The sequence below is a fragment of the Urocampus carinirostris genome, chromosome 11, assembly GCF_059441175.1.
Source record: "Urocampus carinirostris isolate Australia breed hairy pipefish chromosome 11, RoL_Ucar_1.0, whole genome shotgun sequence".
Classification (NCBI taxonomy): domain Eukaryota; kingdom Metazoa; phylum Chordata; class Actinopteri; order Syngnathiformes; family Syngnathidae; genus Urocampus; species Urocampus carinirostris.
Genome location: NC_142359.1, coordinates 2,001,466 through 2,015,161, shown reverse-complemented (window position 1 = coordinate 2,015,161; position 13,696 = coordinate 2,001,466). Strand labels below are relative to the sequence as shown.

Genomic DNA, 13,696 nt, shown 5'->3' with positions numbered 1-13,696 from the left:
AGCCTACACACCTAACGCTATCTCCAATCCTATTTTGAAACCATAAAATAGGGTTTCAACCCTTGTTTGAAGCCTTAACCTTAGTTCCTAAACCTACACCTAACTTGAGCTGTTAACCCTGGGCACACTATTTATGCAGATGACACTCAGATTTACATCTCGCTGACAGCAGGAGCGAAAAGACTGAAGTCATTGTCTTTGGTCCACAAAAACCCAGAGAAAGTGTCATCAGTCATCTGGAATCACTTACCGTATTTTCCGCACTATAAGGCACACAGGGTTATAGGGCGCACCCCGAAAAAATAGTTTTTGGTCCTATATTTTCCATACATAAGGCGCACCGGATTAAAAGGCGCTACAATGGGAACATGGACATAACAGTCAGATAGTTCAGTCCAACTTCTTACCCCCTTAACATTCCCAAAGCTTGCAAAGACGCAAATACGTGTCGAGAACACGTGCGGATGCGGTGTCCGTACCATTTCACTCAAATGCATCGTTCCATCATTCGGAAGGTTAAAGTCTTGGGATTCAAGAAATGCCAACCATTCCTTAGTTTCTATTTTCTTTTTCGCTCGCAACTGTACTGTGCATATGACAATAAACACTTGGGATTGAGTTTAATTTAAAAATAGACACTGCATTCCATCCATTATCTTCACCGCTTATCACAGAAACATCGAGTTCAGTCTGAAACAAGATACAGGGACAATATAAAACCCGGAGTAGCTCACCGAAGTCGTTGTGTTCATAATAATGTGCAGCCAATGTGCTCTTATATCCGTGAGTGTAGTAAATCCAGGAGAATAAAATATTTACAAATACAGAATAGAAAAAAATGCTTTCTGTATGCCGTCAGCCATGTGCTATACGCATTCATCTTTTTCGGCCAATTGCAGGCTTTGTTTGCCGTTTAAGCCAATGCCAGCCTTTAAATGATAAAAAGGATCCGCCTCTTGACCTCCGAATAACTTTAGCCAATAGTGATCGATTCAACTGATGATTGACACATCTTTTTCGGCCAATTGCAGGCTTTGTTTTGCCGTTTAAGCCAATGCCAGCCTGTAAATGATCAAAAGGATCCGCCCCCTTGACCTCCGAATAACTTTAGCCAATAGTGATCGAGTCAAATGATGATTGACACATTGGTTAGCCAATGAAACGCCGGTAAAAAAAATCCCAGCATACACCGCGGACTACTTGGCGTTCGGGGGAAAATCTAGTCGGCGGCTGCTGCATTAGTTGGAAAACTTAATGTTGTTCCATATATAAGGCGCACTGTATTATAAGGCGCATGGTCAGCTTTTGAAAAAAATAAAGGCTTTTAGGTGCGCCTTATAGTGCGGAAAATATGGTAGTTTAAAAGCTAAAAATCAGGTTAGAAATCTCGGGGTAATAATGGACTCAGACCTAAACTTTAACAGCCACATGAAATCCATAACATCATCATCCTTTTACCATTGCCAGAATCAAAGGTTTACTGTTTAAACCAGACTTAGAGAAACTTATCCATGCATTTATCTCTAGCAGGTTAGACTACCGTAACGGCCTTCTGACCGGACTTTCTAAACGAGCTGTAAGACAGCTGCAGAACATCCAGAACGCTGCTTCTCGGGTCCTGACTAGAACCAGGAAGTACGACCATATTAGTCCTGTGCTTCCTGTCGCTCAGAGAATAGACTTTAAAACAGCTCTGCTGGTGTATAAGTCTCTTCATGGTCTAGCATCAAAGTACATCTGTGACATGTTGGTCCCATATGAACCATCTCGGACCCTGAGAACTTCAGGGACAGGCCTTCTGCTGTTGCTCAGAGCCAGGACTAAACAGGGTGACGCTGCGTTTCAGTTCCATGCAGCTCAACTCTGGAATAGTCTTCCTGATGACGTCAGACAGGCAGTGTTTGAATCCAGGCTGAAAACAGTTCTGTTCAACTGTGCATACAACTGAAAGGGTTCTATCTGCACTTTTCACTTTTACCTTATCTTAATTCATTGATTTTATTTTGTTTTATCTGTGGTTTTAATGCATTTTAAAAACCACATTTTAAATTTTCAATGTCTTTGATTGTGTGTTTTGAACCTGTCTGCCATTTCTGTAAAGCACTTTGAATTGCCTTGTGTATGAATTGTGCTATACAAATAAACTTGCCTATTTCAGAAGCCTAGAATCAGTGCAAAACCCCAACAAGGAGCCCAAAGCTTAGTCTCAAACTCCAATACCAAACTGGAACCATAAAATGAGTGTAAACGCCTCGTCACCCTGGTCCTACACCTAACCTCAGAAACATGGTAAGAATTTCAAGCACTTACAAGCACTTCACCTACAATTCAAGCACTTTTCAAACCTTGTCTTTCATTTTTGTGTGTTTTACCTGGTCAGCTTTCGTTTCTTTAAGGCCGTCTTGCCCCTGCGACAAAAATACACGGTCAACTCAGCTCAATCAAACAGAGCAAAGCAAAGGTTTTTTTTTAAAAATTAGCAATAGCATTGAGATAGCTTCCAATCCACACTGGCACTGGTTGATTAATAGTGTTAGCATAGATCCTAATCCACATTGGATGATTATTAGCATTAGCTTTGAACCCGTTTAGGATTGACACTGGACGCTTATTAGTCTTAGCATAATGACCGCTTGTACATTACACGAATTGATAATTAGCATTAGCATGAAGTTAGCTTTAATCTATGTTGTAAGATTATCACCGTTAGCGTTTAGCCAGTATGTAAACTACATTAAATGATTGTTAGTGTTAATGTAACGGGTGTAATAATGAATTAGAAGAATTAGAATTAATAATTGTTTTTTGTTTTATTGAAATTCCTGCTGAAATATGTTGTATAGTTTTTGGTAAGAGTCCTGCAATGATGAGTCCAACAGTGCTGGTATGGGGTAAGGTTTGGTTTGGCTTTCGACTTTGCGACAGGAAGGTGGGAGTTGTTGGCAGTCTAACAGCATGCTGCCAACGAGATCAAAGCCAGCAGAGAAGCTTACCACGTGTTTTGTTGTGACTCATTTGCAGCAATTATAATAAAAACCTCATTATCCAGTAAAGGGTGAATTTTGGTGGGACAGCTACACCGCGGTTACATTAAAATGAAGATAGTTTCCAATCCCCCCTCCATGATCGTTAGCTACCTTTCAATTAAACTTAGCGATAAAGTGCTGACAGAATTAATATGATTTTGAGGAAAGCCAGAAGAGTGCGGAGAAATGCTGAATAACACGGGTGCTACGTGGATTGTTATCGCGTCCGGGAATCGACTAAGACGACGTTGGGTGGGAAGGCTGCGGGCAGGTCCAGCTTAGTGCTACAGCTAAGCTCTGCAGCAACCCTCACAACCTACCCCCGGGGAGCCTGTATTTCCCCAATGCCAGATCCATTACCTATAAAGTGGACGACTTGGAGTTACGACGCCACATTTGCTGTAGTATTAGGCTAGCCAACCCCCTCTCAAAATTCTCCGTCTAAATTCGGACAATTTGACATGCTCGAGGCGTTGTTGCCGTCATGGACTTTTTGGAAAATTTGACATCTTACCTATGTTTCTTTATTGATGTCGTTGTTTTGTTTTGTGTATGGATACCCGATGCAAGTCTAAATCGGCCTGGTCATCTTGGAAGGGGGGATTTCCGATTGTGAAACACAGCAACAATTTCCAGCCTTTAAGAGCGCTTGACTGGAAATTACAGCACTTATTGTTGTGGATTATTGGAGTCGAGCATAAGGAGAACGCATTAGTTTAAAACGGGAAATTCCCGGCTTGTTTCTCCCGAGTGTAAATGTCAGCGAATGTTATTAATAATCGCCTTGGGCTGCCAAGGAATAACATTCTTCTTTGCCAAGTTCTTCTTGGCGGGGAACATGCGGTCAAGCTGACCCCAACAGTTCTTGGAAATTGGGTAATTGGTCAAATCGAAAGAGGACAAAACATTCTGTCTGGTAGCGTGCATTTTGAGATAAACACGTGCGTCATGGCGAGGGGGACGGGCGAGATGTTGCAGTAGGATATAAAAAGCCAATTGTCTCTGAAGACAAATGAGACCTCTGTTTTGTACGCTGATGAAGATAATTAAACGAGCTCTCCCTCTCCCGCCAAGACTTCTCTGATTCTTGTTTTACATATTTTGGGGCATATTGCTCGGGATGCTCCACGAACCTTGAAGTGCATTTGCTCGCCGGGTGCCAACGTAGGCGCTTTCTATTTCTCTCGAAGGTTTCGAGGCCATCGTGACTTACCAGGGATTCATGGAAAAAGCCAAGAGATAATCGCTCCAAAGGCAGGACGGCAGAAGGGTCAGGAAAGCAAAGAGGCTTCTTCGCCTGTACCAGAGAAGCATGAGAGAAAAACAAAAACAACTCGTTCAAAAGGCATTCAAATAGAAAGCCCAAAAGGAAGGAAGAGAGTTAACGGGCACTCCTCAAAACACACTTCACGACGCATGCATAAACGGGCTGTGTCAAACATAGGGTCCGAGGGACAACCGATTGAATCTGGCTTGCGAGACAATGTTAAGAGAAGTGGAAGAGAAAAAAAACAACAGCCGCACTTCAGAATATGTCCACTGGATGTCTCCGAAGCAAGGACAAGTTAACACAACTACCGCTACCCCCATAGGAATTTCCAGTCTTTTTCATGGATGCCTTTTACAATCAGGCTTCTATTTTCCAGTGTTTCTTTGTTGTTGCATTGAAAATGTTTGTCGTCGACATCTTGTTGTGTTCTGCGGGGATTCCGCTGCAAAGTGACTTCGTATAAAACAGTTGAAATGAGTTTAGAGTTCCTGGCGGTTATCTAGTGCAGAATATGACTATATTTGGAGTAATATACTTAACAAAGACACCTTTTTTCATGCCTTTTTTTTCTTCTTCTTGTGTTTATCTTTTTTTCTTTTTTTCTAAAAGACTAGAAAGGAACCCTCGTTTTTGACAGAGCCGAGCTACGTCTGGGAGCATGCATGAAATGTGAATGTATCCTACTCCAGTGTTATTGTTATTATATAGTGACTTGTTTACCTGACTGCCGGTTTTGCATATCTGGTTAGCTGCTCCTCTTGCACTCTTTGCACTACTGTATAGTACTCATAGCTATAATTATTTAGTATTTTATTTAGTATTTTCGATACTCAAACTCAATACTACATATTTATATCTGTACATTCGAGGAAACTGTGCGGGTCAGATGTATCAACATTTCGTTCTGTATACACGTGTACAAGAATGTCAATAAAGTATATCTGAATCTAGACATCTATCTAGACATATATTAATCTAGACATCTAGACATCTATTTATCTATACATCTAGACATCTCAACATTTATCTAGACATCTATCAATCTAGACATCTAGACGTCTACCTAGATATCTATCTATCTAGACATCTATTTATCTAGTGATCTAGGCATCTATCTATCTAGCCATCTATATCTAGACATCTAGACATCTATCTATCTAGACATCTATCTATCTATCTACACATCCATCTATCTAGACATCTGTCTGTCTATCTAGCCATCTATTTATCAAGAGGCATCTATCTACCTAGACATCGATCTATCTAGGCATCTATTTATCTAAACATCTATCTAGACATATATTTATCCAGACATCTAGACATCAATTTATCTAGACATCTATATATCTATTTATCTAGACATCTACCTAGATATCTATCCATCTATTTATCTAGACATCTAGACATCTATTTATCTAGACATCTAGACATTTATCTAGACATCTATCAATCTAGACATCTATTTATCTAGTGATCTAGGCATCTATTTATCTAGCCATCTATCTCTAGAGATCTAGACATCTATCTATCTAGACATCTATTTATCTAGAGATCTAGGCATCTCTCTATCTAGACATATATCTATCTAGACATCTAGACATCAACTATCTAGACATCTGTCTGTCTATCTAGCCATCTATTAATCAAGAGATCTAGGCATCTATCTACCTAGACATCTATCTATCTAGACATCTGCACTATCGTACTCCAGTGTTATTGTTATTGTATAGTGACTTGTTTACCTGACTGCCCATTGTGCACATCTGTTCAGCTGCTCCTCTTGCACTCTTTGCACTACTGTCTAATACCATACATAGCTATAATTATTTAGTATATTATTAGTACTTCAATACTCCAACTCAATACAACATTTTATGTATATCTGTACATTCAAGGAAACTGTGCGGGTCGACATTTCGTTCTGTATACACGTGTACAAGTATGACAATAAAGTATATCGGAATCTGATTCTGAAAAAGGGCAAAAAAAAGGCTTTCGGTACCAGTTGTAGGGCAGCTTTGCGTCTCTTTCGAAGGAAGCAAAATTGACAAAAGTGGTGGCGCCGCATTCCCTGAAGAGACAAATGGACAAAGTCTCTCTCTGCAACGGAAAGGGAAAGTAGCTTCTTATGTTGTTCCTACCTGCTCCTCTGCAGGTGTTTCTTGCGAAGAAGCAGCAAGAAGAGGAGTAAAAGACCCAAGAGCAGCAGGCTGAGGACAGCCAAGGCCGAGATGGCCGCCGCGCTCGGGTTCATCTCTTTGGCTGCGTACGCGCACAAAACGCACCACGGTCAGATTTCTTCAGCAACACTTTCTTTTTTCCGGACCGACAAGCATTTACCGTAAATTCCGGACTATAAGCCGCTACTTTTTTCACAAACTTTCAACCCTGCGGCTTATTCAGTGATGCGGCCAATTTATGTCATCAAGTACATAAATAAGATTTAGACCGGTGGAATATATGCACCGAGGAAGACTGCAACTTCTTAGCTTGAGCACAAATTAGCGTAGACATATCCTCATCATGCAAATTGCAAAATGAAAGGCACATGACGCAACTTTTAAGCTAAATGCAATTGAGCAGTCCGATAAAGAAGGAAACAGAGCTAATGCACCTAAACTTCACTTTGCGAGCGTGATGCTAGCGTGTTTATGAATAAGGGAGCGTGGGACGACGTCTATATGACATAGTCTCTTTCCCATAATGGGGAAGACGACTTTGATGACGTCAGTTATAAGGAGGAGGATGAGGACGGTTTGCTGTCCTTACCACAAGTACGGTATTTTTTTTTTTTAACAGATCTGTTTACTGTGTTGCAAGCGTGTTGCTAGTAGCGTTTTGCTACCCTTCACAGGCACGGTTTGGGATGAAAGTTATAATATTATTATTAAAGCTTTGAAAACTCTCTCGGTGTACCGTCTTTCTTTGTAAATATGTGTAAACGTGTATAATATGTATTTGCAACTGTATATTTTTGTAACGTATTTATTTTAGAAACTTATTCTGATATGTTTTGCACGAGCAAATGAGAAAGAAGGGGCGGGGCAAACGCGGGCTGACGGGAAGCGGAGTAAAGGTGAGACGTGTTTGTGGACGCGGCTGACAATAATGAGTATATATTTTTCCCACCCTTACCTTTGGAAATATACACTTTTTTCCTTGGATTACTTTCAACAAGCACCCAGACTCTGCAGATCTGCATCAAACCTTAAGTACCGGTATCATTTTCTGTTCATTTTGCCGACTGTGATTTTTGGACTGTGTCGGGTATGGGTTAATCTTGTGTTTGTGTTGCATTTTTGCAATGTGGGCGCATGCGGCCAATATACAGGTGCGGCCTGTGTATGTATAAAATCGATTTTCCTCCTGAAATGTGGTGGGTGCGGCTTATAATCAGGTGCGCCCTATAGTCCGGAATTTACGGTACTCCTTTTTTACATAGTACCATATTTCAGCCTTCAAACTCCAATTACATTCCAAGACTCAACAACACGTCAGAAAACCATCCAATCCAAATGTATTCATCATTTTATATTTAATTTATTCATAGAAATAAAGTTGAATGGACAGGTGCTGGAAGAAGTTGAAAGCTTTAGGTACTTGGGTTGTGATCAATGTTCCCTTTAAGCTGCGTATGTGGGCAATTGCGCACTACCCAGAGCTATTCCGCGCACAAGAAAATCCAGCCAGCTCACAAAAATCAGGGCTCGAAATTGCTCATTAAGAAGCCAATTAAGTCAAAGTTACAGTGCATGAAGGTCAAAATACAAGGGTTCCCCTGACGCTAAATGCAGTATTTGGAAGTCAATGTCGAAGTAGAATGAAGTTGAGTAAAGTTAGTAGAGTTTGTCGAGAACCGGCTCCTTCGGCTCGGCTCACTCAAAAGAACCATCTCTTTCGGGTCCCAAACGGCTCTTCAGGTTGTTTTTGCTTCTTTCATCCCAACATGACCAAATATGATGTAAAATGATGCACAAAATGACTTAAAGGAAGGGGAAATAGAACAAAAAAGAAAAAAATACCAAAATGAAAAAGTTGTGAAATGCTGAGAAAAAAAGAAACAAAAGGAAGAGAAAAAAAAGAAGGAAAAAGCCAGAAAAAAAGAAAAGAAAGAAAGATATGAAAAAAAGTAAATAGAGAACCAAAAGAAAAAAAGTAACAGCTCGGAAAAAATAAACACAATGAGATTTTTTTAAAGGAATTAAAAAAGAGGGAAAAAGAAGAAAAAGTTTGTGTTGCATTCAAATAATTTCCAATTATATCAAGTAAATCTTGTTGCCAACATTCTACTTCCACTAAAAAAATGTGATTAAATACCGTTCTGTATCTTGGAACCGACTCAATAAGCCCCCCAAAATGTTAGTATTATGCGACAAAATATATCAGGAAATAAAAAAAAAATGGATATCTCGTGAAAGAATTGTAAGAACAAACGACGTTTGTAGGCCGTACAACCTTTGCAATAGTACATGAGTCAATTCATTCAAAAGAGAAAAATCATTTTGCATTGCCGGAAACTCAGCAAAATATAACGTGATGTCAAGTTTTGGACATGTTTGATCATGACTTAGTTGCAACACTTGGGATTGCCGTTGCTCACTGTTGTTTCAAGCGTTGCTCACCGACTTTTTGGGAAATTTAAGCTTGAAGTTTGAAGCCTGACACGTGGCAATATACGGGGCTGAAACTTTAGCTAGGCCCTGGAGTTGTCACATGGGACTTACCGGGCGTGGTGACGGTGATATGCGTGGCTTTGCTAGCTGAGCTGTAGCTAACGCTAACCAGGCTGCAGTTGTAGGAGGACGACGGCATCAGACCCAAAACCGTCAAGGCGTGAGACGTCACCACTTGAGGTTCTCCGGCCTGAAACGCAAGAAAATTCAGCTCATGACCATTCAAATCCACGAATCCGTTCAATCAATGCAAATACATGGAGGTGTCACAGTTGCCATGGTGCCCAATTGGCCAGGCCCATGGACACCAGCTGAAACCCGTCGACAGATTGCTCCCTGTCACTACTTAAACCAGGGGTGTCAAACTCATGTGAACTCGGGGGCCACACGATAGAACAAACATTCTGTCGGGGGCCGGACTAGTAGATTAAAGAGAAAGAAAAAGAGAGATAAAGGAATAAGAGAAAGAGGGAGGGAAAAGGAGAGAGGGCGGGACAAAGAAAGAGAAAGAGAGAGAGAGCGTGAGAAACAAAAGAGATAAAAAGAGAAGTCGTGAGAGGGGAAAAGAAAGGGAGAGGAAGAAAGAAATCCAAAGAGAAATAGAAAGACAGAAGGAGAGAAAAGAGAAAAGGAAGCACGAAGGGTAGGAAGAGAGAAAGAGAGACGAGAGAAAAGGAAAAAAGGAAGTGAGAGCAAAAGAGGTTAAAAGACACATAGAGAGAAAGAGACAAAGAGCAACAAAGGAAGAGAAAAAGAGAGACACAGAGAGTGAAAGAGACAGAGACAGAGTGGGAGAAAAGGGGTGGAAAAGAAAGAGAGAGAGAGAAATAAATAAATATAAGTACAGTGTCTTTGTTCCAGGCACCTGGCTTTGGCAACATCAAGTTGACATATTTCAACCTACAGCTTGTTTTTCTCTTGCGCTTCTCTGAGTGTTGTCTAGCGGGCTGGGTTCAATCCCTTAGCGGGCCTGATCTGGCCCGCGGGCCGCCTGTTTGACACCTGTGACTTAAACGCTGTCCTGTGAGTCGTTTTTTGTCGGAGCGTCTGCGAAACTCTGTTTTGACACGTCAAGCCCTGTGAATCTCCGTTTTTTCCCGTGTTTTTGCTCCTGTTTTGCTCTCGCCACGATCCGTTTGATTTTGACAACTTCCACGTTCCGAGCAACCTACGCCCCGCGACCAAGGATCTCCGGATCGATTGCACGCTCCTTTCTCTTCTCCCCAATGAACTGTGAGTAACGTTACGCGGTTGGGTTCTGCTTCTTGTTTCCTGTCCTGGTACCTGACAGGAGGGTTGTACTGCCATCTTGTACAACCATCTTGGAACCGATCTACGAACTCACGAGTCGCCATCCCTTTTAATCATCGATTTTATGAATGAGTTGCGGCGACCCCGAACGAAACGATGACGAAACGGGTCAGAACAGAACGGATTCCGTGGCGCACGCCTACTTTCGAGGGCTACGGGAGTCTCACCTTGAGGTCTTTAGCACCTTTGTCGGGTTTGCAGAGCACTCGGTAGTGGTCCACCACGCCGTCCTGGCTCCACAGCAGAGTGACCGAGGAATACGTGGCGTTGACCACGTAGACGGAGCGGGGAGGGGCCGGTTCTGGACCGCAAATGCAGTTTTTCAGGATCTCCGAAATCAAGATGGCCGCCCGGTGTGAATGTACCCACCCAGTTTGATGATGCTGGGAACGGACGCGTTGCTGCTTCGCTCCGTGCAGGCCGAAACCGTCAAGTTGTAAATGTCGCCGGGCGGAATTGGCAGCTTGCCCCGCATGGCGTTTCCGGTCACCTGGAAAACAGGTACGGGTCGCCAAGGAACAAAAGGTAAACACTGGGTTTGACACCTTTTTCATAGCCAAGCACTTTTGAAGCACTCTCAAAGACGGTACCCAGCATCTTGGTCTCTTCACCTGTCTCCTCGGGTGCCATAACAAACTCATGCCAGCTGCTGTTTTCGTGGACAATATCTCTGTATTATTTGTGATTGCAACATCCTTTGCTATCTGGTCATCCTGGAAGGGGGATACCACATGTGCGGTCCCTTCTCAAGGTTTCTTCATTTTCCTCATGTTGAGGTTTTTTGAGTTTTTCCTTGCCCTCATGTTGGTTCCAGATCAGGGGATGCTGTCATAATAGTCTGAAAAAATAGTCTTTGTAATATCTTGTGAAGCCCTTTGAGACTCTTTGTGATTAAGGGCGTCACAAATAAAAATGACTTGACTTGACTTCAAAGCCAAACCACCGTAGGCATCATTTTTAAGCCGATTTAAATGCATTTCTCTTCATTTGATGCGTGGTCTATCGAGTCAGACTGCCGCAAAACAAGCATTTACAAGCGCTTCACTCATTTTCAAGAAATTTTCAATCCCTGAAAACATAACATTAAAATACAAGCATTTTCCTGGATTTCAAGCACCCGTACGAGAAAGAGAAATCTGAGAAAGGTGATGATGGGTAAAAAATCCTTATGACTTTTTAGTGGAGGTGTTTAGGTTTCTTGTTCAAGACAATACTGATAAACAGCTATATTAGAAAGCAAAAACAATTGAAAATAAACCAAAAACAGTTAAAATAAACAGCTTTTTGGCGACCAAGAAGGCCGAAAGCCCACTGACTCGTCTCGTCAGCCGAGAAACAAGGCAAAACCAGGCCTCGATTCTCCTTTTCCCGATCCTTCGGCTGAAGGATGCGACAAAAAGGGATTGAGAGAGTTTTTTTTCCTTTGTGCCATTTTATTTTATTTTGTTTGTTTCAATTTCCTTGTCATGTAAATAAATGTAATTCGTTACTACCAAACACAACATCGTTTATTTGTGTGCTTCTACTATTTTCCTTCTGGACTGATCAATCATTATCCATATTTAACGAATTAAACAATGAATAATTCGAAGCTAAACCCAAAATATGTTTCGAGTATCACTTCGGCAGTGGCTCAGAAGGTAGAGCGCTCGTCTTGGGATCAAGAGATCGCAGTTCGAATCCCGGCTCCTACGTGTTACATGTCGAAGTGTCCTTGGGTAAGACACTGAACCCCTAATACCCCCAATAAGCAGGTTAGCGCCTTACATGGCTGCACGGCTGCTATTGGGAAATGTGAAGCAGATTGTAGAGCGCTTTTGGAAGTCTTGACTTGAAAAGCGCTATAGAAATGCAGATCATTTCATTTCATTTCACTTCCTTCACGATGAATGCGAGAAACAAAACGAGGCTTTTATTTGGGTCGGAAACCAAATCGGTTTTCCACCGAATTCGATTCCGAATCAAATAAAAGTCATTCAAAGCAACGTGAGGACTCACATCCACGGAGTAGCTTCTCTGGGGAGCAGTTTTGCTGACGGCCAGCAGCCGCCAGTGCGTGATCCTGGAGTGAGACAAGTCCACGTAAAGCTCTCCGTACGTCCAGCTAACATCTAAGACGCCCTCGGAGTAATCCACCGAGGAGATGTGTGGCGCTTCTGGAGCTGCAACACCAAAAGGAAAGGTCCACCTTTGAGTCGGCTAGGAAGCCGGTCCTAGAGAGCCGCACGTCCTGCGTGTTTTGGAGGTTCCTCTGCTCCAACACAGGTTTTGCCAATTTTCAGCTCGTTAGCAAGCTTTGTGAGATCTTGATAATCATCCAGGTGATTGGAATCACCTCTATTGGTGCAGAGGAACCTTCAAAACATGCAGGACGTGCGGCTCTCCAGGACCGAGTTAGCCACCCCTGCGCTAGGGTCTTGGTGCTTTTGGTTACCTGTGACAAAGCTGATGGTGGATCCATCGCAGCAATGGAGCGGCGGGTCGCCCCACGTTACCATGGTGACGCGGAAAAGATACAACCAAGCGGCCAGCAGATCCGTCACCCTCTGAAGAAAAGACCTCAACATCTCACCCCGAACCGCTAAAAATCTGTTTGAGAACTACGTACCACCGAGGCAATGACGGAGGCGGTGGCGGCGATCTCATAATAGGTGTTCCACTGGGATTGGAGAGTGACCGGGTTGAAGAAGAACGTCTGGAGGACGTACTTGCGGAAGGAGACGTGATACGGACGCTGCCAGCTCAATACCACAGAGGTGGGACTCAAGGGATACACCGTCAATTCCTCCACGCCTGTGGGCTCTGGAGAAACCACCGACTTTTGTCAAAATGGCATGACAGACCTTCGATCCGAGTGAGTTGACTCTATTTCCACTTTTAAAACCTTCTCAGTTTGGTTGTGAAGGTGCTCACCTAACCCCTTACCGTACCTGTTAAGACCTACCCAAAGTCAATCGAATGCTGTTCTTCGACCTTTTCGCTCTCTTTTAAAAGGAAACACTCGGCAAGTGCTACTGAACTTGAGTCACCTGAGTTGGAACAAACTGAAATAGAAGGTTTTTATTCTCGCCTGAATTTTATTTTGCAATCACATGCCAGCAGATGAGTGTAGCATGGACATCTTAGCTGGGGTAAAGCACCTGGTCCTGGGTCAAATTTGATAACAATATGAAAAGCTAAACATTGTAAGTTTTTCCACTGGTAAGTTCTAGACGTTTCCAAAAGTGCACAGCAATTAAATCTGTGAAACCGTATATTCGACTTTGGCCAATTTATAGACATTGTGAAAGAGTTGTAAATATTTGACTTCTCTTTCCAGAGAATTGTGCACACTTGAGCCTAACGATGGTGCCTAAAAATGAATCACCAGTGGCGTTACGCACGTTTAGTTTGGGATCTAATTTGAATGCGCTGTG

At 42.4% G+C, this 13,696-nt stretch overlaps 1 protein-coding gene across 2 annotated transcripts in view; it reads right to left on the bottom strand.

Annotated features, from left to right (window-relative positions):
- Positions 1-13,696, bottom strand: part of ptpro (protein tyrosine phosphatase receptor type O) — a 50,013-nt gene that overhangs the window by 14,392 nt on the left and 21,925 nt on the right. For both annotated transcript variants that reach the window (XM_088347724.1, XM_088347725.1), the window contains exons 10-19: positions 12,889-13,082; positions 12,715-12,826; positions 12,279-12,442; positions 10,650-10,770; positions 10,448-10,581; positions 9,021-9,159; positions 6,438-6,558; positions 6,299-6,367; positions 4,240-4,323; positions 2,373-2,408 (exon numbers count right to left, since the gene is read on the bottom strand). In XM_088347724.1, coding sequence (XP_088203850.1) covers positions 2,373-2,408; positions 4,240-4,323; positions 6,299-6,367; positions 6,438-6,558; positions 9,021-9,159; positions 10,448-10,581; positions 10,650-10,770; positions 12,279-12,442; positions 12,715-12,826; positions 12,889-13,082 — 1,174 coding nt within the window. The remainder of the gene's footprint in view (positions 1-2,372; positions 2,409-4,239; positions 4,324-6,298; positions 6,368-6,437; positions 6,559-9,020; positions 9,160-10,447; positions 10,582-10,649; positions 10,771-12,278; positions 12,443-12,714; positions 12,827-12,888; positions 13,083-13,696) is intronic.